General features: G+C 39.4%; 1 protein-coding gene and 1 long non-coding RNA gene across 2 annotated transcripts; one reads left to right on the plus strand and one right to left on the minus strand.

The window, feature by feature from the left end:
• Positions 1-2,080: 2,080 nt before the first annotated feature.
• tbc1d9 (TBC1 domain family, member 9 (with GRAM domain)) lies at positions 2,081-27,640 on the minus strand. The gene is made up of 21 exons (XM_032562110.1): positions 26,890-27,640; positions 19,785-19,895; positions 17,664-17,782; positions 17,056-17,284; positions 15,812-16,073; positions 14,974-15,181; positions 14,529-14,735; positions 13,715-13,879; positions 13,479-13,629; positions 10,821-11,035; positions 9,910-10,027; positions 9,540-9,825; positions 8,689-8,818; positions 8,455-8,553; positions 8,225-8,293; positions 7,260-7,500; positions 7,110-7,175; positions 6,441-6,527; positions 5,520-5,588; positions 4,898-5,001; positions 2,081-4,560 (listed from the first exon to the last, which is right to left on the minus strand). The coding sequence occupies exons 1-21, from the start codon at positions 27,008-27,010 to the stop codon at positions 3,787-3,789; spliced, it is 3,831 nt and encodes a 1,276-aa protein (XP_032418001.1). The 5' UTR covers positions 27,011-27,640; the 3' UTR covers positions 2,081-3,786.
• LOC116719570 (uncharacterized) lies at positions 2,507-25,958 on the plus strand. The gene is made up of 3 exons (XR_004339218.1): positions 2,507-2,689; positions 10,368-10,371; positions 24,977-25,958. It is a non-coding gene; the product is annotated as an uncharacterized LOC116719570 (long non-coding RNA).
• Positions 27,641-27,866: the final 226 nt, after the last annotated feature.

Here is a 27,866-nt window from a genome sequence, read left to right on the forward strand (position 1 = left end):
TTCAATCCACAGAAGATAAGAGCCTTGAAATCACATCACGTTATGGCAGAAGCTGAGTCTGTTATATAAGAATAAATGTACATATGCAGTGACTGGCAAAAGTATTCACACTCCTTAGACATTTTTAGATGTTCATGTTTTCATCTGCAAACTTTAATTTATTTTTGAATGAGATTTTAATTGTGAAGTGGAAGGAAAATGGTTCCGTCCGTCCGTCCATCCGTCCGTCCGTCCGTCCATCCGTCCATCCATCCATCCATCCATTAATTCGGTTGTAATAGTGAAAAGTAGCAAACTACATCAGAAAGTAAATTAGAAAGTAAATTAGAACAAATGCAGTTTAGTTCTGATTTACAGTAACTCCTTTCTTCATCTACGGGTTTAATAGGACTGTTGATTTTTTTCATCTTTAATCAGCTATTCAGGAAATGGTTTGTCAGACTGATCATTTTTATTATGTTGTTTATGTTGCCAATTTCTGACCGACGTGTTTTATTACCAAAATCAACTCGTAAAATGGGAGACAACATCCTTTAAAAGCAACTATGAAAAAACAAATTCATTTGCAGACATCGAACCATTTAAAAATGATATGCAATATTCTGTAAATTAAAATATTCTATGATCTAAGGTCTTTAGTTGAGCCTACCCAACTATAATGGTAAAATTGTAGAAGGAACATTTATAGAAGATTCAAAGCTATAATAACTTTTAGCCTTTTTAACTGTTTGGGACCTGAAACATTTTGAATAATTTCACTTAATAAAATTTCCCTTTTAATGAAATGTCATACGAACTTGGACTCTTTCAACTGTTCCCTTCAGACAAACATAATGTTCAATGGATTAATAATTTATTGCTCCCTCAGGAGTCCAAAAAAGGCTTGTTCCCACCAACCAGTGGCATTCTGAGCTGTGATTGGACGACTGCGACCACAACCCCCATAAGCTCGGACATTAGAGACGGATGAGTGGAAAGAACCGAGGCTTGTTTTTCTCGCTGTCTGACATACACACATGCTGTGAGAGAATTAAGACTGAAACTCGTTTGAAAATAACACTTAACAGATTTTAACTATAATAACTCTTTTGGTCAGATGTTTCCTTCAGAATCACAACTTCTATTTGCTTAAAGATGATTTTGAACTTTTGAAACGGAATACTTTAGTATTCATTAAACTTATTCTGTAAACTGAGTACTGTTCTTAGAAATGTTAGTTTTTTTTTAAATGTATTGATTTTGCTTAAAAAATCTGTGGACTTTGCTGTGTTAACTCAGTGTGTGCCAGATTAAACTAGTGTGTATCCACGGGTTCTGTCCACAATGTGAAGGAACACAAAGCCGGCCTCTAGCTCGATGTGTTTGGTATCTTCAAGGGTCATTAGGTCAGAGGTGGAGTGGCAAGCAATATAAATTCATGCATCCAGTTGAAGAGTTGCAACAAAACTGACTGTTACATCCACAACCCCAATTTCTAATAAGTGGAAGAAAATAGATGGATGAAAAATAATCCACATCAGGGGTGTCCAAACTTTTTGGCTTGGGGACCAAAAATATCAAGTTGAAAGAACCCAGAGGGTCGCAAATAAACAATATTTTAATGTAATGAGAAAAGCAATCGGATTTCTGTATGAGAAATATGTAAATTGTAGATTTTAAACAAAAAAAAGGTTTGCCAGATTAAAAGACACAAAAATACAGCAAACCATGTAGTATATTTTTAATCTTATTCTGGATTTTTTGTGTCTTTTTAGTAATAACAGAATATGGCTCTGCGAGTCTAGCTTCATTTTGACAAGCTTGTTAATCTAAACTGCCCAGGTTGCATGTTTTTTGTCTCCTTACTCTAAAAAGAAATTATATTCAAAGTAAAAACCTGAATGAATACTTTGTGTGTCAACTGCATGTACTGGGATCAAGGGCCATTCAAAATTGTTCCGAGGGCCGTAAATGGCCCCCAGGCCGCACTTTGGACACCACCGATATATTTGGCTCAAATAAAGGAAATATGCGAGTTCTGCCACTAGATGGCAGTCACGCACCATTTACGGGAAGGTGAATAAAGCTCTGGAGGCAGCAATCTGAATTAATGACACTAATTTTAATTAGACGAGTGATACACAACGCACCAGAATCCGGAGCAGCAACATGTGGTCAAATAAATTCAACATATTTACAGTAGAAAAAAAAAAATTATGTAAAAATGCACAAAATAAAAAAATTTAAAAAACGCAATGTCTGGAAGGACAAAAATGTAATAAAAAATAAAAGGCAAGCAGATGCAGTAGTGAGCTTTGACACATTGTAAACAAAGAAGCTCTTCATTTTAGTGTGATAATACTGAAAGAAATGAAAATATTTTCTCTGTAGCTTAAATAGAATGTTTTAGAAGTTGAATAGAATCTGTCTATGCATTTGTTGTACAGGTTGGTTTCATTTTTTGTCAACTGAAGAAAATAAATAATCTGCTAAAGTGACGAACAGCATTAAAGTGAACTGGAGTGTTTTCACAACAATGGATCTCTATCGCTCCGTCTTCTGGCTCCTTATAAGGACATAGCAGCAATCAGAATTGCAACTAAAGGAAGCAACAGTTTGACCAGATGTGATAAGTGACGATACACACTGTAGAATATTCATATCCTAGTTGGAACCATACTCTACAGAACTGTGCAAAAGTTCTTTAAAAGTAACGGGTTCAAAGGTTACGAGAAGATCTAACAGCTCTGAAGCAAAGTATAGAAGTGGTTTCAAACACTATATGTGTGGACATCTACACAGCCTAGTTGTACAGAGATATCAGATTAATACCACTTATGCATATTGTCTTATAAAGGTACAGCCACTACTTACACACACTTGATTTTATCTGAGCAAACCGTGAGCGAGTTTCTACACTGCAAAAAGTCAAAATCTTACCAAGTACATTTGGTCCATTTTCTTAGAACTCTTGAAACTAACTTACAAGTAACTTTTCAGAAAGATATGAGAGCTTTTTTAAAGCCAATAATTCCTTAATATTGATGAAAACGTTCTAGTTCCACTGGCAGATTAATTCATTTATAACTATAGGTGCACCGATTGCATTTTTCAGGCCAATTATAAGCTTTAAAAAGCCTGACCTGCAGGTTCTGATTTTGGCCGATGCTGATTTTTGTTTGTCTGAAATGTTGCTAAATATAGCAAGAAATTCGCTGAGTCGGCAACCGTGGGTTGACTATTGTTAACTGCCAACGAGCAGAAAGTCAAGCCTCTCACTGCAGAGCAGAAGAGGACAGAGGTTGATTTTTAAACCGCCAAGTAAGATCGGTGGATAAGATCAGCTTCACATGTATGTGTCAGCTGATCAATGATCTGATTAAGGAAATCAAGACTGATTTATCAGTGCACCCGTATTTACAACATGGGGAAAATATCTTGCTTTAAGTGAATAATCCTCCAGAAGAACTAGAACTTTCTCATCAATATTAAGTGATTATTTACTTAAACCAAGCTCATGCATTTTCCTGAAAAGTTACTGGTAAGTTAGTATACCTGAAATAAAACAAAACGGATATATTTGCACTAGGAATTGGACCAAAAATACTTGGAAAGATTTTGTATTTTTGCAGTGCAGTCTTCTCTTCAGACAACAGAATCTATTGATTTACATAGTAGGTTTTAAATTTCTGGTAAAATACGTCATTAGAAGCAGTTTTGGTCACATTCTTTCACATATACACTTGTACAATTTCCTCCATAATCCTAGAAAATGTTACAGAAACTCTTCAGAAACACTTTAGTCCTTCAGCCAGAGAGAGAGATCTCATAGTCACTTGTGGACAGCAGGGGGCGCCCGACTTTCCGCACGTTCTTGGCGTTGGTGATGCGTGCCGCCACGTCCACCGGCTTCTCGAAGTACCGCACCAGAGCCTGCTCGGTGAGGACGGAGGCCAGGAACTGCTCGAAGGTGATGGCCCAGTCTTTGTCGATGCTGGTGCTGTGCGGCAGCCCGCCGCCGTTGGGAATCCCCCTCCGTTCGTGCTCCGAGGGCCGCTCGTCGCTGCGCACCAGCACCGTGTCGTCGGCAATGTCTTCGCACTGCAGCTTCTCGTCCAGCTCGTGGGAGCCGGCGCTCAGCACCGAGTACGACGACATGGACGTGTCGTCTTTTGTTTCGTCGTCGGAGATGAGCATGGCGGACGATGTCCCCGTCTCCTTAGGGGACGAGTCTTCCAGCTTGATGTCCTGCATGGGCGCCAGCTCCTCGCTCACATCCTGCCGCTTGTCGTCCTCGCTGGGGCTCGGCTTGTCCTCCAGCTCCGCCGGGATGAAAACATCTCCCAGATCCGGAGGGTCTTGAGTGAATTTGAGATCCACCAAGTCTCTCCTGCACAAACTCGACTCTGAATCCGTCTCCTGGCTGGGGTCCTTCCGGCCGCTGGAAGTGAAGAGCTTCCCCACTTCTCCCATTTCCAGCAGCAGACTGGTGACGGTTGCAGTGGCGTGATAAAGCTCCTGCTCAGCTACATCCTCACTGAACATGCTGTAGAGCGTCTTACAAAGCTCAATGAACTGACTCTGAAAGACAGAAACAATACATCACAATTCATATCATTATAAGAAATTACCACAATAAATGATAAACATTATGATAAATGCCCACATCTAAACAAGGGTTGCTGGTGCCTATGGAGATTTACTCTACACTGAGTAAATCTGAGTGTAAAGATCCATGTAAGATCCATGGATCCACTTTTTCACTTCCGATATGTGAGGTTTAGTATCGGTCAGTACCAGTCCGATACAAAAAAACATTGCTGAATTAACTTAAAAAACGTATTTGTCTAAACACACAGACATAAATGTACTTAATTATGATCTCTAAGCACAAAGCCATTTCTAGATCAAATCCTACCTGGTTCAGCTTTGGAAGGTCCTTTGTGCTTTCTCGTTTGGGCTTCGTCTCCTCGTTCCACAGTTTCAGGTAATGACGGTAATCAGGAGTGTTCAGTTTCTTCACTGTCAAATAAATATGAAGAATCTCTTCAAGGTTTTCACATTTAAATTAGACGCTTGGGTTCCATATTACAGTTAAGACATTCTATAAACAGCCACACATTTTCTTGCCAAGTGCCAGAAACATAGTAGTAGCATTTAGTAAAACTGCCTTTTGAACTTATAACTCGGGGTCAAGCATTTAGGTTTCCACTAACGTCTCACAATAATTTACTAGAATTTTAGTCCATTGCTCCTGACAGAACCTTACTCAAATGAAGGAAATCATTTGAGTGCTTTAGCAAACTCTAAAGCTTTAGCTTTCTATGTTGCTTTTTGAGTCATGGCTTCTTCCTCTGCGAGCGGCCTTTCAGGCAGGGTTAACAGAGGACTAACTTCACTGTAGATAATGACACATAATTAGCTTCAGCCTGCATACGCCCATTCCACATGGGACACATTCATCTCAGACACAGAACCTTCTTCTTCCCTGATGAGGTTTTTTATTAAGCATCTTTTCTTGTGTCCTATGATTCTCTCACCTTTTTCAGTCTTGAACGTAACTCTGACGAAGCCATCATCCTTCTCGCCTCGACCCTTTGGGTCCCGACCTGAGAAGATCAGTAGTAAATAAGGAACCTGAGCTACAATCAAAGCATACTCATGTTTTAAAATGGTCTAGTCAAAGTCCAGATTTAATACCCAAGGATAATCTGTGGCAAGACACAACATGTTTTATTTTTAATTTATTCACTTGATTTTAATTGTGTATCTTATTTGATGGAAACATATCTATATATATCTAAATCTACAGACAAAGTGCGTTCACACAATATTGGCATTGTGTTTGTTTTTCATACATGATTTCAACAATTAACACTGAATTTTGTCATATTAATTTGCTTGTTTGATGGGTTTGAATGAAGAAACAGAAAAGTGGTTGAAAAAGCAGCTAAACTATTCAAACTTTTGAAAGACCTTAAGGATAAAAAAATGGAAAGTCTGTTTGAAAAGTAGAAGCATGGACTTACTTTAAATAAAGGCAAAAAAACTGGTTTATTGTTGCCTTTGACTAGTAGTAAATGAGACATTTATCAACATATTTTATGTGTACTGATGATTTTGATTATGGAAAATTGTTAAGATGTAACTGATGTTTTTATAGTTTATAACACTTGTTGCTGAAATGTGCTTTACAAACAAACTTAAATGTATCCATTGAAAAGCTTCTGCAATGCCATCCAGTTCAATCGGCATTGCTTCAATCAGACAGTGGGATTTGTGGTTGCATGGTTAACTCGATTGCATCCTTCACATGCAAATCACATCGCCACAAAATCTGATTGTACTCGCAAACTGCATGATAAAAATCTCCAGTCTGCTTTCTGATCTGCTCTGACTAAACCTGAAAAATAAAATATGTGCGCCACAACAAAGTGATCTGTTAGGAGTTTTAAACTTACTGATGGATGTTTCTGGAGTGATGTCTTCGAAGAAGTACTGAGTGGCTTCGAAGGCCGAGTCGGGCTCTTCTTGATCATGAGTGATCTCTGGGGAAAAACAGTTTCTTTACAGAATTAGGCTAAAATGAAAAAGTTCAAGGAGGCTCAAAATTTTTTTATCCTGTTGAAAAACAGCATAATCGCTACAGCAGTGCAAAAAACTAAACTTTACTTTGTTTTCTGTCTAGATGCTAGTGCAAATATTTTAGTACACTAAAAATAAGATACGTAGCTGCGTTCCACTGGCCATATAATGCCACAATTTAATATTTTGAAAATAAATTAACTTCATAGAAACACACTAATTTAAAAAAACTCTTGTTTTTTGAAAAAAAATTTTGGTCTTAAGATGAGGTGTTTCTTTTGGCCGTATCAAAATAGTTTTATTTTGCAAAACCGCAATCACAGAAGTCACATGAACAACAACCAGATGTCACTAATGGCGGAAAGACGAATTAGAAGGCAGGAAGTAGTTGGAGGATGATGGCACAGCATGTTTTTTAAATTTGTTTATGTGATTTTAATTGCATTTCTTATTTAATAGAAACACTTTGTACTTTGACATTTGTAATGGAGTGCAGCTACTGTTCAGTAGTATCAAATATTTGTTGCTGCCTGTCTGACACTCACCAGGTAAGACGTGCATCTTGTAGAGGAGCTTCAGCTTCTCCGTTAGATCCCCATGACACAAAACACCTGCAGCACACAACATTGAGTTGAGAGCTGAGACAGAACCAGCTACATCCAGAATGGATGTGTTCGTAACCCATCCCTGCTAACCCAGGCCGTTGATGAAGTCTCGGAAGTTGAGGAGGGCATCTCCGTTTTCGTCCAGCAGACGGAAGAAACGCACCGCCAGCGGGTCGGAGTGGGCCCCGTTGGCCCAGGGGAACAGCAGGGCGAACAGGCCCTTGAACAGCTCCACGTCGATGCGGTACTGCTCCAGGTACGGCAGGCTGGGGTCGTGGTGCTCGGTGGGGTTACTGCTGCTGCCCCAGTAACAGCTGCTCAGGTGCTCTGCCTGAAGAAGACAACAGAAGAGACGGGTACAAACTTTAAAAAATGCAACTGGAACTAAAGTGCTGTTTGTTTTGGCAAATGGACAGAATGTTGGTAATTCTGACTGACCTAAAATAAGAGAAGTTTGATCTGATTTAACTTCAGACAGTGAGAAATAATAGCAAAGCTTCAAACTGCCAATAATTATTTTAGTAGTTTTTGGTTTCTGTTCAACAACTATGATATAAGATAAAAGAACAGCATTTATTGTTTTTATTACTGTAAACTTTCGGTTGTTTTATTTAGTGCTGTACTGGTCACTTGTTTTAAAATGGTTTTGTAATTTTACGAAGACTACAATCATTACAAAGTTGAAATTTTAGCGTCTTTTATGAGTAATTAGAATATTTAGTGCTGCTGTAACCACAGTTGTTACTTTGTGTGTGTGTGTGTGTGTGTGTGAAAAACAAGTGCAATTCTGCAGCGATATGGTCAACTTTCCCATTATCTGCTGAAAGCTTTTCTCTCTGACTCTCTTTTAATCCTCTTTCCTCAACAACAACATTCACACTGAAGAGTGTTGCTGCACCACCTAATAGCGTTCAGTATGGTGATGTTGACTAAAAATTAAACCTTTTTTGATTAATCTGTTCAGCGTCAATCAAGCTCAAATTGTGGCAACCTTCTTTCTATAATGATCAAGTTTATATCTTGTGTTTTCTTACAATTAAAAAGTTGCGACTCACCTTGAAGAGCACATAAAGCTCCTCCAACTCATCAATACTGAAAGCCGTCTCTGTCACAATAGTTCGAACCTGGAATAAAAGAGGACAAACCGTGAGAATCTCATCTCTAAAACGACATCAAAGCTTCTTTCATTCTCATCCAGTTACTTTTCTGCAGTTAGATTTAACGAGCAGCATGGAATAAACCATGCGTGAAAATGAAACTCTTAATGATTGCAGAAGTTTCTCACCACGTTGCGTTTGGTTGTGTCCTCAATGGTCTGAATGACCCTCAGTCTCTGTTTGAAGCGCATCTGTTCAATCACATCTGCGCGGATCGAGCCGAATTTCTACCGAAAAGGAAAAAACACAGACATGAAGGCTGGATCTTTCTCAGTACACTGAAAAAAATAACACAACATCTTCAAGTTATTGTGTTAAAAACCGGCCTTGCTAATCAGTCAGACAGACACAAGACGTTTTACCTCATAGGAGCTGCGGACCAGTTTGAAGATGTCCACCTCTGGATGTGGTTCTCCGTTATCGGTGAGCAGAGAGTGAAGGTGAGGGATGGGAGGGAGGGTGCTGTCCTTATTGGTCACACTGTCCAGGTACCTGCACACAGACAAAATGAGACCACATTAAAACAGACAATGATTGGGTCAGCAGCATAACAACACAAAACATAACAGAAACAAATTAGTTTTAAGATGTTGCTGTTCAGCTTCTAATTAAAGCTGCATGTACAGAAATGTGTCCAGATATCCACAATAACCAAAATACAGTCCCAAAATATAATTTACAATAACCACATCTGCTGTTTCTGTACAGCAGCTACCAAAGTGAGATGTTTCTGTCTAATTACACCTTTTATTTTATCAAAGGCTGAAGGAATGAGACTGTTTTTCATTAGACCAGTAAATGTTATTTGGAAAACATAAAAGGTTATTTTCTATTAAATTAAAAACAGATTTTAATGCTAAAATGCCAGAATCTGTAAGTTGTTGAAAGAAGTTTTGTGCTCCAAGGATGAACTGACTGAAATTTGAAAGCTAAAGTGTTAACTTTACTGCTGTTCTTGCAAAAATATGTGCACCGATTTATCAGCTTGCCGATTTATTGGTGCCGATTTCCTTAATTTTGGGAGATCGGTGATCAGCAGATACTTGCATGTGATCCTATTTACTGATCTAATCTACCTCACCAAAGGTCTAAAAATCAACCACTGTCCTCTTCTGCTGTCCCGTGGCTCTTTAAAGATCAGTAATCGGCTTTCAGCCAGAAAACTGTAATCAATGCACTCCTAGTTGCATCTCTAGCATCTCCTCCTCCATACCTGCCCAGGACAGTCATGGCCTCTCCGTCGTCCTTGCAGCCCAGTAGCTGGTGGATGCTGGCGTGCAGAACGGAGAGCGCCAGCTGAAAGATGACCTTGATGCCGTCGTAGAAGAAACAGTCGACCACCACCACGGCGCTCTCGAACGGCATGACAGACAGGAAGAGGGTGAGGAACCAGGAGAGAGAGATGGTGGATATGACGCCCAGGTCCTGCATGCAGTCGTAAAGCTGTGGCACGTACTCGCGGGCGAGCTCCTCGAACACTCCCTGATCAACCAGGGCTCCTAAACGTGAGGGTACGATGCCGTTACATCTTCACACACACAAATCACTAAATCAAACGTCCAGCTGCATGTGTTCAGACTGACCCACTACTCTTGTGTTGTAGTAGTCAGGCAGCATCCTCTCGCAGAGAGCCACGAGGAGCCAGAAAGCTTCTTCTTCTTTAGCGTAAAGCAGCAACACGGACGTGACGATGTTCATGGCCTGTCGAGACAAGAAAGATTCAGAAACAGAACAGGAAGGCAGAAGCAGCTGTCTGTCAAATGTTGGGGACGTCCAAGTCAGACGTTTTGAGTCCCGACCTGATACTTCCAAAAATACATTAAAAAAATTAAGAGTGAAGAAACAGATCCAGGATAGAACTGGACGATAAATCAATTTAATATGTTGCGATAGACACATGATCAGTATCAAAAGATAATACGTCTGATAGAATATTCTGATCCAGTGTTCAGTTCTGGATCGCTGAACTGCACAGCATTCTGGGAGATGTAGGCAGAGGAAAAGCTTTAGCAGCTCAACCTCTCACATCTACCTTAGCTAGGTTGGTGGAATCAACTAACTTACTCACTCTTTGGTTACCTAGCAACTCACTCACTCTTTGGTTACCTAGCAACAACCTGTTGAGTAACTTGCGCAGCAGCAGGTTAGAGTTTCACCAACGTTCCTCATAACTGCTTAAAAATAAAAAATAACTTTGTGGAGTGAAAACTGCGGATAAAACAGGAAAGGTCCCATTTACCAGTTTGGCAGTATTTCAGACTAATCAATAATTATCGATATTGACTGATACAAAATGATAATATAATTTTTGTCTTATCATACAGCCCAATCCGGAATGTCCCTTATTTTTTTATTCGCCTTATTTATCAATGTTTGATTCCGATCCAGTCTGATACCACTTGATCGGGCCCGATTTCCAATCTTGTGATCGGATAGCGACACCCCTCACTGCTGTTGCCGGGTCATGTTGGGATAATCAGAATCACGTCTTCACCTGACAGTATCCGATGTTAGGGTTCCTGAAAGCGTAGGCGGTCAGGACCCTGCGCAGTGCGGCGATGCCCATCTCGTTCTGGAAGGCCGGGTGCTCCGGCAGTGAGCGGTGCAGGTCCCTCTCGATCTCCTCGGTGGCCAGGTTGTACTTCCCCATCGATTTCTCCACCAGGTCTTCGTAGTAACCGGGGTGAGTCGTCATCTCGTTGATCGCCCCTGTCCAGAAAAACACACAGGGTTTAAAAACTGAAAGCAGCAGCATGCATGACATCTGAAATTATTTTTCAGTAAACTAAATATATTATATATATACTGTATACACAGTATATATATATATATATATATATATATATATATATATATATATATATATATATATATATATATATATATTACCTTATATATTTTACATATAAGGTATAATATGTTATAGTGCAGATAAAAAGTAAATAAAACTACTATTCTGTTTTTGCTGCATTGTCAGATTTAAATGATTCTGATAAAAGTAAAATAATGTGTAGAAATCTCGATAACTAAATATATCTTATGTAAATCAATATTATTTGTGTTTTAGAAATTTCCACCCAAATTGGAAGTTTTTTAAGTTTGCGGCACAAAATCAGTTTTGTTCTCCTTTTCATCTTTTCTCAGTTTAAATTAAAGACTAGAAGCTACACATTTAACACCAGATATAGTCTATAAATGTAGTTTATATTAACAAAATGGCTTCATTTAACCTGTTAATTTAAACCTGCAGCTGATCGTGCTCCACCTTCAAGGACGGTTTTTATTCATGTAACACATCTCTGCAACAAGGCAGTACAAAGTTCTTTACACCATAAAAACATAAAGCATCAACCATTTATGAAACATGCAATAAATATTACATTGTCAAATATGATTACTAAAATCATCAAGCAAATACAAATGAAATACGTTGATTAACGTTCCAGTTGTTGTGAATCAAAGGTCACGCTGAGCTGGTGGGTTTCTAGCCCTGACTTAAACGAACTCAGTGTTTCAGCATCTTTGCAGTTTTCTGGAATTTCGTTCCAGATTCGTGGTGCGTATAGACTGAATGTTGCTTCTCCATGTTTGGTTTGGTATAATTATGCTTCTTGCCAAGCTGGTTTTCATACCATGTGGTGTAAAATGACGCAACAGCTGCATGTTTCAGAGTTCAGGGAAGATCAATGTGATTAAAACTGAACAGTGAACTCTGCCTTCTGCACTGAGGATGTGTTTACTCACTAACAACTGGGTCAGGCCGTCTGTGACCTACCTTCACTCAGGTGATGATCTGCAGCTGCAGGCATGTGACACATGACTGTGGTTGTAAACTGAAACCTCTGGATTGTGTTCTTACTTGCGGCGTGCTTTGAGTGGTGAAAGATTTCGCTACACGAGCCGAAGCTTGAAAAATGACACACTGCTGTTCCCTCTGATTCAAGTAAATCCAGTTGTGTTGGATTAGTTCCCGTCAGTTCAATAATTTGCAACTCTGTGCACGTCTCCTTTTTCTATATTAACCCTTTACAGGCTGAAATTGACCTGATAATTGCCTTTAAAACTTTGAGATGTTTCTGGAAATATTTTGTAAAAACGTGCAGTTCAAACATTATGTAATAGCAAAGGCCGACACCTGAGTTTTTCTTTTACATCTATCGTCTTTCTCAAACAGTTCAAGTATTTTTGATCAATTTGTACAATTTTGTTCCTGATTTTTTTAATGCAAAGTGATTTAGCAAGAGGACCTAGCAATACACTTAATAACAAAGCTAATATTTTTAAACAAAAAACTATGACCGTGCCCATTTTTTATATTGGACAGGCATCCAAAAGTATTCACACCTCTTGACCTTTTCCACATTAAATCCACAAATTTTGATGCATTTTACTGGAATTTTGTGACGTAGATAAAATTATTCGCCTAACCTGCTTTAGATAAAGCAGCGCACATTATTCCAATTTAAAAAAGAATTTAATGTATATTTGTTCTTTTTAGGTATTTTGAACATTGTGTAAAATAGACCTAAGTGGTTAAATGAACAACCTGCAGAATGTGCCAAGTTTCAAATCAGATTACTCGACTTGAACGTCAGAATACTTGATTATTAAAGTAATCATTAGCTGCAGCTCTGGACAAGAGCATTAATGTTCAGTTGTAGCTATTTTACACAGAAAAATGGGTGAAGAACATTTCAGTGTCTATGTTTGCAAAGCTGGCCGAGAAAACCTGCAGCCGTAAATGCAGCACAAAGATGGTTCAGTAAAGTATTAAACTTATTGAGGCTGAGCACAAAGTAGAGCCATTTTCCTTCCACCTCATTATGCACTATTTTGTAATGGTCTAAAAAATGTTATTCTAATTAAGTACATTGAAGTTTGTGGTTGTAATGTGACAGAATATAAGAAGGTTGAAGGAATATTAATGCTTTTTGAACAAACTGCAGTTTAAACTAACTGAAAATGAATCAAGCTGCAGACGTTTTAGAGAAACTTCTCCCAGCAGATGTTAAACTGTTGTTCTCTAATCTGTAAACAGGAAGTCTTCGTTTCATAAAACGTGCCTGAAATACGCTTCAGGTTTCCTTTTCGGCTCGGTGTGTGGTTTCCAGCACGGGTTTCTGCAGGTAATGCGTTTGAATTGCTTGCCCACCTGAAAACAGCAGCCACAGCTCTCCCCTCATGCTCTCGGGGATGCCTTTGAGGACGAGCTCCTTCGTCTTCTCCGTGCGGTACATGCACACCCCCTCGCCGAACTCCGTGAAGTGGTTCTTCCACGCCTGCTCCTTCAGGAACTCCTTAGCCTGAGAGGAAGTGAAGACGGCAGGGATCAAAGGTCGGGCAGACGAGATGAGAGGATTCCTACCTGCAAATCGTAATGGGACTCACCAGTTTGGGGTTAAACTCCTCAGGTGAGCGGCGGCGGTACATGGTCATGAGGGCCTCTGAGGTTGTCGGCACGCTGTTGTCGTTCAGGTTGAAGGTGCGCTCGACGTCTGAGGCCAGACTTTGCTGCGGACTGCAGGACAGCAGGGAGCCGGGATGGGAGTAAACCTGCAGAAGAGCAACATTTAAATGTATGTTTGACAGGCGAGGCAAGTCCCAAAATGGGCTTTTAGCTTTGATGCAAACAAAACTCCTCAGCGTTTTAGCAGTTTTTCTGGAAGCTTGTTCCAGATTTGTGGTGCATAGAAGTTGAATACTGTTTCTCCATGTTTGGTTCTGGTTCTGGGGATGCAGAGCAGAACCAGAACCAGGAGACTTGAGAGGTTTGGAAGGTTGATACAACAGCAGCAGATCTTTAATGTATTGTGGTGCTAAACTGTTCAATGATTTATAAACTAGCAACAGTATCTTAAAGTCTGTTCTCTGAGCTGCAGGGAGCCAGTGGAAGGATGTTAGAACTGGTGTGATCAGTTCCATCTCCCTGGTTTTAGTGAAAACGCCAGCAGCAGCGTTCTGGATCTGATCTTTAGGCAGACCTGTAGAGACACTGTTGCAGTAATTAATGTTAGGCTCTGCTAGTTCCTACTTTTAACTGAAAACTAAAGTATTTAATTTAGAAATTCCACATTTATTAATTTCCTTGAATAGACTCGTATTTATTTATGCATGATCTAGAGCAATATCCTCCTAAAACAGCAACTCCCTACTTTTTGTCAGAGGCAAGAAAGATCTGAATGAACCCCAACTCTGTTTGTACCTCGTCATCCGAGCTGTTCAGGCTGCTGTTCAGCTCCTTTTCCAGGTAAATCTTGGAGGTGGTTTGCTGCAGAAAGTCGGAGATCCTCTGTACCAGGAAGTCTCTGTCTTTCAGGTTGGCAAACAGAAAAGTCATGCGATTCTTGGTGCTGATGGAGAGCGGGCTAGGCAGAACATTGGAGCTGTCTGCCTTCTCCACGATGGTCACCTGCAGGGCATCGAGACACATTAGGAGTGAAATCAAAGAAAAAGAAAAACAGATTAAATTTATGTCTCAACAATCTTCAAAAAAAAACAAAAACTAAATCGTTTAGATTTTCCTAAAGAAGACTCTCCTCAAATCACAAGTTGTATTTTTACAACCTGCCTTCCCAAAGCAGACAGGTAGTGACACGCCACGACATGCAAACTATTACAACATGACCAAACTGTATTTTCTTCCTCACCTCACGCAGGGGGATGATGAGGCTGCACAGCGTCTCCTCCTTGCTGGTGAAGCAGATGTAGTTGGTGGACACAAACATCTGGCCCAGGATGTGCATCTTGTTAAACGGCGTCCACAGCGTGCAGTCTGTGTGTCCATCCAGTTTTTCGTCTTTGGGCAGACGGAAGAGCGCCCGGTAACGCTCACTCTTTGCTCTAGCGTCCAGATCTCTAAAAGGTGCAAAACGCTTGTATTATATGATGTTTAACAGAGGAACTTTGAAAAAGATTAAATGTTTTAGTGAAGTTTTACAACTTATGTGAATGAATAGACCAACAGACAGTGCAGTGCACAGCAGCCAAGTCAAATATTTGTCTAGATAAAACATAGCCAATAAACACAGGCTCAGGCTCGGTTTATGTCACCACACCTTTTTGTATCCTGCACTGCAGAAACACACAATCTTACCAAGTAGTTTTTGGTCTAGTTTCTTGCACAAATATCTTAGTTCATTTGAAATAAAACTAAAAGTAACTTACAACTTTTCAGCAAGATGTAGGAGCTTATTTTAAATCAATGATTTCTTAACAATGATTTTAAAAAGTGTTTGTTCCATTGGAGATAATTTTACTTATAAGACATTTTCCCATGTTATGAGTGGAAAAAATGATAACAGTGGTATTAGTACTTTTTCATCTTGCTGAAAGTTTATTTATAAGTTAGCTTTGTATTATTCCAAGATATTTGCACTAGAAACTAGATCATAATTACTTGGTAAGGTTTTGTGTTTCTGCAGTGTAAGAGTCACTTACACTGACACTTCATCTAACGTTAGCGTGGTTACGTTAGCTTTCTCGTACCTCTTCAGTGCCGACACCTTCTTGGGCGACTTCTTCTTCAGCTTGGGCAGCGAGCGGTCCAGTTCGAAGCCTTTGTTGTCCAGCAGCCGCCGCATGGCGATGTTGGCCAGCTGCTCCGCCAGTTTGAAGGTCTCGTTGATGTTTAGGAAGACAGAGAAGAGGTGCTCGTTGCTGCGAGTGCTCACCTTGATGACATCGGGCAGGAGAAGGGTGGCGCTCTTCTCCAGCTGGGTGATGTCGGCCCAGCGGACCACCAGTTTGGCTGAGAGTGACGGAGAGAGGAAATGATACGGTTCAATTTTAGACATGATTAAGCTATCCTTAATGAAGGCTAGCTGTAATTGAACCTTGACTTAAAAAACCTGTAGAGCTCATTTTTTAGCTAAACTAAGGCTGCATTCACACCAGCCCATTTTAATCTGCTTAGACCAAACTATAGTTTGTTTAACTAAAAAGTCTAAACAAACAAACCTCCCCAAAGGTGTGAGAGGCATCCACACCTTTGGGGAGGTGTGAATGCGTAATCAAACTTTGATGCGGACTAAAAGAAACAAAACCTAGGTCTTGGTTTGGTTGAAGTGAACTCTTGTGATGCTTAAATGTATATGTAGACGCCAAACAGTCCAGAGACCCCTCCAAAAGCAGAAAGTGAACTATAGTGAAGGGCATTCTGGGTAAATACAACCAACACAAACTCAAGAATCTAGCACTAAAGGTAGAAATGGCTCTTGGTCTTTTGAGAAGACAAAAGAGAAATCCTACAACTGCAAAATCTGACAACACTCCATTTCTGTTATCATTTCATGAAGAAGGAATTTGCGCTCAGCGTCTTTTTCAAAAATGACACAAAAAGGTTTTTGTGTCGTTTCCTTCTGTAGTTCTTAGTGCAGCGCCACCACAGGCGAGGCGGTGTATAGGTTCATCAATTAGTTTGGATCATTTTAAACAAAGCAGTGTGAAAGACAACAGCGTCAGCTGAAAATGTAACAAATTGTGCAATTTTGGTCCCCAACTGAACCGAGTCTGAAAGACTATCAGGTGTGAAAACACCTGAAAAATGTTGCTAATCAATGAACCAATGGTTGAACCAACCAGAATTTATCCATCTCTGATAAATATCCTCCGATATGCTGATGATCCTCAGCTATATTTCCAATCCAATGAGCCAAATCGACTACAAGCATCTCAACTTTTTAACTTTTAACCGGTGATGGGATGTATTTTAATACACAGATAATACACACCTTCTTTTCCCAGTAAATATGAGTAGAAGCAGAGGTGGTTGATGCTGAGGTAAAGCCATCCCTGCCGGGGAACCTTCCCCTTCCAGTAGCTGCAGGAGTAATAGTTGACCAGCTTCTCTTCATCTGGCATCCCGAACAGTTTTCGAAACTTCGAACTCGCCTCCTTAAATTTGTCCGTGTCGTCGTCCTCTTTGACGTCATGATTCTTGTTGAACTCTGCGATTATCCCCTGGAAAAGAAACAGAAAATTGACAATTACAGAGACAACAAGATGCTGAAAATGAGAAACTCAGTGGCATTACTGTTTTTTTAAGAGTTAACAGCCTGAAAAAGTTTTTTTTAACAATATTTTATGTATAAAAAGAATAATCTGTGATTTTTACAATGATACACATTCAATTTAAAGAGATGATTTTGGATCTGGTTTTACTAAAATAAAAAAAATGCTTTGAAAGAGTCCACATAGTGCGAATAAATACTATGCAGATTGATTGAATGTCAATCAAATTCTTTTCACCCAAAAAACAAACAAAAAAAAAGCCAAGAAAATGTAATGTTTTTGAAAACAAGACATAAAGGGGCTTTTCTGCATGAGGCTGAGGACTTGCCTGCACTTTTCCTTTCACAAAGGTGGTAATGTCGTTCTCGTTCTCAAAGATGGACAGAGTCTGCAGCAGGTTGTGTTCGAGCCACTCCCAGTGCTCCGTGATCTCTTTCCGAGACGTTCCTGCAGGACGAGGAGGACAAATAAAGGAGGACTGAGGAAATTAACTGCGCCTATGGTGCTATCATAGGCGCAGTTAATTTATGAAATTCACTCCTTTGTAAATCATTTGAAAACTTTCTCCATCTTTAAAATAACATTTTTCAAAAATTACTGTAAGTGAAAAAATATTAAGGCTTTAAAAAGCTGCAATAACCTGGATGGATTTCTCTGCAAATCATTAAACAAACAACTTTGAATCACTTTCAGCCTTCAGTCTACTCCTACCATCAATTAGAGTTAATCCTATTAAGTCAAACTAATTCAGCCGTCTTTTCCTAAGGTTCGGGACATTAGAATACGTCAGCTAAGGCCATAATTAGCAGATAAGTTGAAAAAAATCAAAAGAATCTATAAAAATAGTCAGGAGAACAATACAAATTCAATTCAGTTCATCGACAGTTCACAACTAAAGACGGCTTAAGGCACTTTACAAAAAACAAAATCATTTCAATTCAGTCAGGCATACATTTTAGTTGATCCTTGTTAACAAACAGTACAGTATGCTCAATTAATTATTCAAAGTAGTTTAAAAAGTTTCCATCTAAGGAAACCCAATAGATTGAGTCATCTGAGAAACATGGACCAACAATATTAATAAAACTGAATATTTCCCTGACATTTCAGAAAGAAAAAAGAAAAGCAGGACAGATGTCTTTCCTTCCAAAGATTCTGGATAACAAAATTAAAGACGTTTGTAGGAGAATGAGTTATTATCTAATTAAAACCAATCCAGGACCAAAATTAATTCAGTATTTGTTAGTTTTCTACAATAATTGTAGGAGATGGTGTCACAATCTGTATGAAAAATTTACAATTGTATGTCAGGGTGTAATTTTTGCAACCTAAAATCTAGGAGTTTGACCACATCAGACATCTTTATACGGGACTTTATGAAATAAGGAGAAATGTCAATATGTGGGGAAAAACCCCAAGAAAACCAGCAGTATGTTCATATTCTGGTACCATGTTTTTATTTTTTCTAAAAACAATGAACAAAGAGTCTTTCATAGTAAATTCAATATTTGGCTTTTAAGCGGTACAGCCAAGAAAACAAGACCATGAGAGCGAACCCCTGGGGCTCAGAGAAACTGTTTCAGCACAACAGAAGAGCCAAACAGTCAGCAGGGAGTTTATCCAACAGAGGAAATGAAGATTAAAAACCCTGCAAGTCAACAACACACACTTTAAACTTTCATTTCTGATCATTCTGTTCTGGCTTTTTTTATTATTTCAAATTAAATTCAGTTGATGCTTAGATGTGACAGCAAAACAGATTATTTAGGTAGAAACTGATCCCAGAACAGCGATGGTTGCCACACGCTGCAGCCAGCAGCCCTTTATTTAATGGACTCTGACCACATCAGACATCAGATTACTGGGAGGAGGAACAAGGAACTGGGAGGAGACGAAAAAAGAGCCAGATCTATTTTAGAGTCAAGCTGTTGCGTTAAAATGTCTATTTCAGACAAATTACTCCATTTAATTACAAATTGGTTGTTCACCTGTATAAATAAACTCAACTGTAACCTTCATTTAATTAAAAAGAAACAAAAAATTCCTGCCAAACGACGCAGAAAGCCAATCAGGGAAACATGCAACATGATGCGGATAAACGTGGCGAAGACGATATATCTTGTGATATGTAAACAAATACAAACAGTGTTCATCTCAGCGTCCTTTTAAAACAACAACAAGCATCGCCACATATTACTATTGTATCATGCAGGAAGGCATGGCTAATATTTGCCATCCAAGCAGTTCTTTGCAACATTAATATTGCATAAAGTGATACTGCAATGTTGATAAATTTGCAACATTTTATGCAACCCATGTTATTCAGCCTTTATCTGACTCCATACAGCTAAAAATAAACTTACAATTTAAGGTGTGGCAGCTCAGTTTATTAATCTCTTTCCTTCTCAAAGATGAACATGAGGTGCGGGAGTGAAAAATGTTCTCATACCGTGAGCGATGATCCAGTAGACTAAAGAGTCCGGGGTCTGGTAGAGGATCCGATAAGGAGCCATCCGAGCACTCGAGTCCAGAACGACATCCAAAGTCCCAACAAGCAAACCTGCAACCGCACAAAATAAATTATTAAGCAAAAAAACTGAAATCTTAAACTTCAGATTGTTTTCTAGCAAACAGGAGGGGAAAAAACATTTGATGCAGATTTTGATACCATAAATTTGTTGTAGACAAAACCAAAATTATCTAAAAACATGTCAGTATTTTTTCCATTTCAACAGGGAGAGCGCCACAATTTAAGTTTCCTTTGGCTTCAACTTATGTTTACTTACTAAGCAGTCGTTCTCTGCAACACCGTTACTGCCCAGCATTTTTCAAACAAGTCCTACTTAAATTATAAATGAGTTATAACCAATGGCCTTATTAATAGTTAATAAGCCCTTTAATAATGTATCCATTAGTTGTAACCAATTAGCATGAATCCATTTGAAGTAACTGACTATTCGTCCAGGTTTGTGTGTTGATATGCCAGCGCTTCTCAAACTCAAATCTTCCAACTTAGAATGTTAAAACCGATAATTTAACATCAAGTTAACTCTGTTTGGGCTTTTTAACCAGTCTTGCCCAGGAACATTTAAAATGTGGGCCACACTGCAAAGAAAGGAGAAATCTTAACATCTGACCTGCAGCAATAAAATGTTAAGTAAATGCTTTTAAACAAGAAAATGCCGACTCTGTTCAGGCTCCGGCAGATCCAGAAACACGTAGATAACTTTAAATCAGAACCTGATTTAAAGTTAAAGGCATTACAATTTCAAACTAGTGAAGAAGTTTTTGTGTAATTTCAATATTCAGTTTGTTTCAGCTCAAAGTTTAAACTCCAGTGGAAGTTTCTGAATTTCTGCTCATTTGAATCCTTTAGCTCAAGTCACAGGTCCAAGACAACTTAGAAAGCATCAAAAGTTCTTATTTTATGAAGGTATCAGTCAGGAGAAGTGTACAAAACCACCGATAGGAAAATAGTGACATAACAGACTTTACAACTGCAAGGAGGTCGACAGCAACACCCAAGAAGCTACATGTGAGAACAACTTAAAATGTTTAGCACTCTAAGCTTTTTCTAGATAAACACTAAAGAGCTCATTTATTTAATAATTCTGTAAACATTCAGCTGAATAAAGTCTGACATCTGCGAAATTTGAAATTTTGGTTATTGACTTGAAAATTCTTCAAATAGTTAAAATGTTTATTTTGAAATGAAGACTTTATGCAGTAATTCCATTACTTTTCCTCCCACTCTCTTGCTTTTTTTCCCTGTAATCATAAATACAAAATCTAAGGGTATTACAGAACATAGAAAGTATGTCAAAATTAAATTGGTGCTTTCACAGGCAGATCTACCTTGAACTGAAGTGAGCATTTAGCATTAGCTTCTACTAAGTTTGTGTAGTACTTTGGCATCAACTACCTTTTAGTCAGTGGTGCCAACCACCCACAGTCTCCTTTGAAATTCAAACGTCAGAACCAAGTAGGTTTGCAAGACAAGATCCTTTCCAGGTTATTTTTGTTTTAAAGCTCCTTTGTGACAAAATGTATGAGTCATATATAAAATGAGTAGGTGGGGAGGATAGAGGAGACAAAGGAGGGAAAAGAAAGCTTCCTTATTAACAAAGGGAGCAGCTGGTGTGCAGGAAGAAAGCTCAGATTTCTCCTTAATATTCCTTCTCATCTTACTTTCAGCATTCAGCACCTATTTAGCCATGTAAAACAAAGCTGACACTCAACATTCTGCTAAAGAGGAAGCTGCTTTTGCATTCATGACATGTTTGACTACAGAAAAACAGCACGTTAACGCCAAGTCACTGCTGACGCTTGCATGCCGACCTGAAAACAAACAAAAAAGGCTTGAAGGTGTTAGTGTAAACCAACGTGTGAGGAGCTGCCGCTCCCTTCAGAAATCTTGTGGTGAAACTTTGTGAAAACCTGCAGCTCTGGACTCTAGTTGCCCTGCATGACACAACAGGCTCAATCAAGGTGTGAGTTGAGGTTTACTTCAGGAAAACCAAATGAGAATAAAGGTGCCAAGACTGCGGTGGAAACAAATAAAGTCTCTGGGTGATTTCAGTAGAAACTATTAGCTAAATCTGTCATTTTTTTAGTCCAGCACTGGATGAATCTGTGTTTTCCTCTTCTGTGTTTGATGCCAAACATGAAGCCTGCAGGATGAACTCATAAAAACACAACGTGTTCACCCCACACAACCTAAAAACCAAACAAACAACAAAGCAGCTCTAATAGTCCAGTTATCCTTTCTGACTGGAAAACTCATGCTGATCAAAAATAAACTCTTAAAAAAAAGAAAAAAAAGTCATATGATATCCTGGTTTCTCTAAGAAAGAGACAATCAGATGTTCCTGCTGTTCGAGCGAAACGAATCACATTCTGAGCGTGTTTTTCCATGTGGTGTTGGAACAGGAAACCAGGCTCACAGCATGTAAACAGTTACCTGATTTTCGGTCCTCCCCCGCAACTTGAAAAGAAAACAGAGAATCTGTGGTGGGTAACCACAAATGTCAACAATAAGCCCACTGACCTGAAACTGATACAGAAACCGACCAAATTAGGCTACCTACAGCAGGGTAAATATACGTTCCCATCATCTCCAGCCATCAACATTCACTTACAATAAGTGTTTCACTGCAAGCTGAGGCCTGCAGAAGGGGAAGCATGATCTTCTCCAAACAAAAATAATCTGTATTATGAAATGCGGTGCAAAATGAGAATAGTTTTATGCTATGAGCACCCTCGTGTTCAATTATGAAACAAATGACTCAACAGTCTGTGACTTAAAGCATTTACAGTGAGATCAAATGGGGTTTTGTTGTGTATTTTCCTATTTTGCTAAAAATAAATTCCCCTCCTGCAGCTTTTGTAGCTTTTTTCGTCAACGTGACGCCTGGAATGTGAGATACAACAATAACATACCAATCAGAACTTTCTGACAGCCCACATGCAGATATGATCACTGCATTTCCATTACAAAATCTTTGTTGATATTCTGCTGATGTTGAAACAATTTTTCAAACAATTGAAGTGTTTCTATTAAATAAGAAATTAAAATCACACATAAATAAGCTTGTTCACTCGATAAGTTATTAAAAATCATGTCAGCGACGAATGTGAACAGCTACATGAGATATAGTCATAATTCAGCCATGATGCCAACACTAAACACTCACCAACCAATCAGAGGAGACGTTGGAGTCTTGTTCAAGTCCCGCCTATTTGGGAGTGGCTACTTATAACTCCTCCATTTCGGCATTTTGGGGAAACTGTGTACAATTTTACAGAACAGTTGTGGATTCAACACATTTAAATGTTTAAATTTATGAACCGTGATGCTGTGAGACTTTTGGTCGAGCCAATTGAGATGTTCGAAAAACAAAAACAAACCATCATCTTCCTGCCACTTCTTGTCTTTGTCGTTTGCCCCAGTAGTAACATCCAGCTGTTGACTTGTGTAATGTGAAAAAATAAAAAAAACGTGCCAAAAGAAAAACCACCACATTTTAGTGCAAAAACTATGAAAAAAACTTACGTTTTTTCTAAATTAGCTTGTTTCCATTTCGCAAATTTATTTTATAACTTCATGCAAAGCTTCAATTAACTTTCCACTTTGGTGTCTCTATAAAAGGTCTTCTGTCTGTTGACCTTTTACTCACTGCTCTGACTGACAGGCAGATTTTCAGGCCTTAAATGCAAATCTGCATGCCTTCTCATGCCCTGATCTTGGCATAAACCTCAGGTGGAATCTTCTGGGGAAGGAATTAAACATGGAGCCGGGCACATTCAGAGAAAGGGCCACCTGCTCTAAATGTCAGCCTGGAAAGCATCCAGAGACGATTACCATTTTTCTATTTCTCAGAGGCCACAGTGTCATAATGCTGCATCATGCAACCTTCTTCACACTTGATCGGTTTCACTGTATTCTGCACAAACTGCCCATTCAGACTACATCCTGTCGCGTTTTACGCCTGCGCTGAGCTTCTGGTTTACATGCTCTGCTCTGGTGCTGATGGTGGCTGCTCAGCATCCTGGAGGAAAAGCTGGAGGGCCGTGCCAGTGTTGCCGGGCGCTGCTCAGTAGCAACTGGCACGCACAGCAAGTCAGCAAGCACAGCTTTTATATAACCATGACATCATCCCCTGACACTACTTGGCACATTTAATATTGCCAAAGCAGAGATGGGTTGGTGTTTTTGATGAGAGTTCAGTAGATGTGGCGCAAATAAAATGATCTAGTTTTATTAATGCAGCTTTAAAATAATACTGGTGCTATACTGGTTTCCATTCAGGATAACAGACGACTCTACAGCTGTAATTCAGTATACAAATCAAACAATCAACTGGGGATCAGGTAATTAGCAAAGGAATGGGAAGACTAAAAAAAGTTCTAAGCAATTAAGTGTCTGAACAAGTATGAACAGGTATAATGAGCTTTGACACCTCGAATATAAAACAATAAACTGGAGCTGAAATGTGTGCGGTTTCTTCAGATGTCTAAATAAAGCAGGGGAAACGTGCAGCAAGGAAATTTACTCTCCTTGCTAAATAAGCTAGACTTTATTTAACAGCTTCTCGGATTCAGAGGCTTTGACAAAAACTATTAATACCAAAAAATATTTCCACCCAGGAACTTCTCTGAATCTTGTTTCTAATTTTTCTATAACGTTTTTGTTTAATCTAACTGTGTTTAAAGCTGTTATGCGGCAATTAAGTCATTGTTATTTAACCTTTGGAATGACTGAATAAAACTTAATTGCTGGTTGAGGCTTAGGATCCGAACTGAAATCTATTCCACAGTCTGGAAAGCAGAATGACGCCTGTAGTGACTTTACTTAACAGTAACGTTACTCAATCTGCAGCAGAATCTTTTCTGACAAATATGATGATCTGCATCATTGTGAATAAAAATCTGAAACTAAGGCCCCGTTTTGGGGGCTGTTTCTTTTTTTTTCCTTTTTTTTTTTAAATGGTAACTTTTTCACACAAAAACAGTGTTTTAGAGGACCCTAAATGTTTTTTTTTTGCATTATAATATATTAATTTTGATTAATTAATAACAGATTTTAATGTGTTTAGCACATTTCATTGTGTTTTGCTTTTTTAACATACAAAAGTCCCTGAGCTGGAACTTTTGTTGCCTGTTTCTGGTACGCCCGTAAATTTGACGCACAAATAGCAGCGATGATCAAGGAAGCCACTTCTCTTGTACAAGATAACGTTAGCAAAGCTAGCATCAACAGGAATCTAGATAAGTAGTGTCTTAAAGCCTCCATTTGAAACATTTCCTTCAAATGTTTAGACAGGTTTTTGTCATCTATTCATAGACTTTGACCATGTGACAACCAGTCAGGACGCACATTGATAAGAATTTGGTGTAAGGGCCAAGAAGTGAAACTTGTGCAATCCTTTCGGCACCTAATATCCTCAGTGAAAACAAAATACGTTCATCATTATTGGTGTCTATTTCTAGATATTTTTACCCCAAAATAGGATTTAAATGTCATTTATCAGGTCAATTAGAGGGTAACTGGTGTGAAATATTGCAGATATTAACTAGCTATCATCCACACCAACATGTTTTAGGTCAATTCTTTAAGCTGCGATCGGTATTTTACTTTTTTAGTATAAAGGATCTGTGTCCAAATAGTTTGGACTTGATAGCTGTTGCTGGTCACTAAGCTGCATCTGATTGAAGGTTTGCCATTAATCTGACAGCAAAGAGACTGCAGCCCTCTGTGGTCTGCTTGTAGCCGTCTGAAAAGATAACATCACTAAAATCACGACTTTTCTCCAACACTAAACAGGGCTGGTATGAATGCATCCTTAGGATGTTTAAGCCCTGTTTAGGGCTTAATTAATCAAACTAGTTTGATTAATTGATTGAATCAAACTAGTTTGAATTTAGGCACGATTTGAATGCATGATGTGAATGCCAAGAGGACCGGAGACTGCTCCAAAAGAAGGAAGTGGACTATAGTGTAGGGCATTCTGGGTAAATACAACAAAAACAAACTCGATATTGTAGAGCTAGCAAGAGAAATGGCTTGAAAAATCCTACAACCGTTAAAATCTGATGCCACTCTGTTTCCGTTTACATTTTGTGAAGAAGGAAGTGTCTTCTTCAGAGGTTATCGTGTCATTTCCTTCAGTAGGTCTTGGTGCAGCGCCACCACTGGCGAGGATGGGAACAGGTTGCTCAAAGGGTTTGGTTTGTTTGCCACAGTGCAGTATGACAATGACCTGCAGCGGCTGAAAATGTAACCAATGTTGCAACTTTGGTCCCCGACGGTGCAAAAACACCCAGTTATTGCTGGCAGGGTTAGGAAGACCAGTCTGAAAACAGTAAAAGTCTTCCTCTGTGCACCGATACTCCAAAAACTGCAGTCTGACTTTTAAAGCCCCAAAATCACCACAGTCAGCTGATTCCAGGCCAGAAAATGTCCTGCGTTTCGCAACTCGGAGAACATCAATATCTCAACTTATGAGAACTTTGGCCAGTTATTTCAATAACCTCCTGCTGCCGTTTGACCCATTTTAGATGGAGTATGCCAATGAGGAAGAGGAGGATGAGTGAGGAAGAGAAGGAGGAGGATGAGTGAGGAAGAGAAGAAGAAGGATGATTCAGCATGAACAAGCAAACAGACTCGCTCTCAGGCTGTTTGGCAAACAGATCCCCTGTTATTCTGCCTCCGAAGCTGTTAGCAGCAGCACAGCAGAAAGCCTCATTGTTTGGGTAGGAATCTAATTTCTTCTGCAGTCAATATCCTTACAAAATCCCCCGATAAGACAAAAATAAGTTATTTTCTGTGGAGGCTAAGATAAGATTCAGCTTTTTTTTTTTTTTACGCCTTGAGTTGGTTAATTTCCAAATCAATAAGCAGCATGATTGATTTGTTACTGAAGGTGAGGGGTCGCCTCACAGCTGATTGATCATGTGACCATCACCTGGCCACCCGACATCTTTAATTAATGGTAAATGATCATATTTATCTCTGTGGTGTTGCGCAGTCATGGCAACTCAAGGCTGGGACTCACCGGCCAGTCCGCCGCCTCCATCCCCGTGGCCTTTCCGTCTCTGGAGGATGAAGTACGGATTCGCTCTCTCGGTGATCCACAGCGCTCCCGCCAGCAACACATCTTCGGGAATGACCCACATATTTCTATTTATTTGTATTTTATTTTATAACAGAACCATTGAATTCACTATCCCGTCAAACTGGTCCTAGTAAGCAATGTTCATTAAATTAAAAAAAAAACAACTACGGAGGCCTTGCTATTCACCTGGGTTAATATCTACCATTTATAACCATTTAAGATTTAATGATTGAGGAGGGGAAAAAACACGCACGCGCTACTATAAATAAACCGAGAGGTTCGGGCTCGGTTCGGCCTATAAACAAGTGCTGTTAACCAGCAGATTCTGCTACCGAGTTTTAAGGACAACTGTATTTCTTTAAGGGGCCGGAGGCAGCCTGGCTCGGTTCTCCGCAGCCTGGCTCGGTTCTCCGCAGCCCGGGGAGCAGCGCTGGCTTCAGTCTTTGTTGTCCATGCCTCCGCGGCAGGTGCGAATCAGTCCGCCGATAGCGCTTGTTTACAGGCGTTGTTATATTAACTAGCGGTCGATTTATCCACAGGAATAAGCGGAAATGTCTTCCTGCTGTCGTGTCCGTCCGTATGCAGAGGAATAGCCGCGATTTTAACCCCGAGAACGCGATAAATACCGCTGCGCCTCTGCGCTCCTCCTCCTGTTCTTCGGCCGAAGCGCCGCCGCTGCTGCTGCACATAAAGCGCAATGTATGGAAAGCCGTTTGAGCATTTAGTCGATGCAATAGATAAAGATTTTCCTACGTTGGTGTCGGGAAATCAACTGATAATTCAGGGACTGTAAACCAAACGAAAACCATCGTAAGAGAGGAACATGCGGTATCTTTGGGAAAGGGTGTCTCTAAAAGTGTTTTACACAGAAAATGCTTCTCAAATTAAAAATCGTCACCTTCCTAAAATAATAGCCT

The sequence above is a fragment of the Xiphophorus hellerii genome, chromosome 5, assembly GCF_003331165.1.
Source record: "Xiphophorus hellerii strain 12219 chromosome 5, Xiphophorus_hellerii-4.1, whole genome shotgun sequence".
NCBI lineage: Eukaryota > Metazoa > Chordata > Actinopteri > Cyprinodontiformes > Poeciliidae > Xiphophorus > Xiphophorus hellerii.

Bases quoted from the DNA above. Each gene is read 5' to 3' on its own strand.
- tbc1d9 (XM_032562110.1), bottom strand. From the start codon at position 27,010: ATGTGGGTCATTCCCGAAGATGTGTTGCTGGCGGGAGCGCTGTGGATC. The intron at 15,182-15,811 runs GTACGAGAAAGC...TGCACCTTTTAG, and splicing joins AAGGTGTCGGCACTGAAGAG to AGATCTGGACGCTAGAGCAA. The intron at 8,294-8,454 runs GTGAGAAACTTC...CTTTTATTCCAG, and splicing joins ACACAACCAAACGCAACGTG to GTTCGAACTATTGTGACAGA.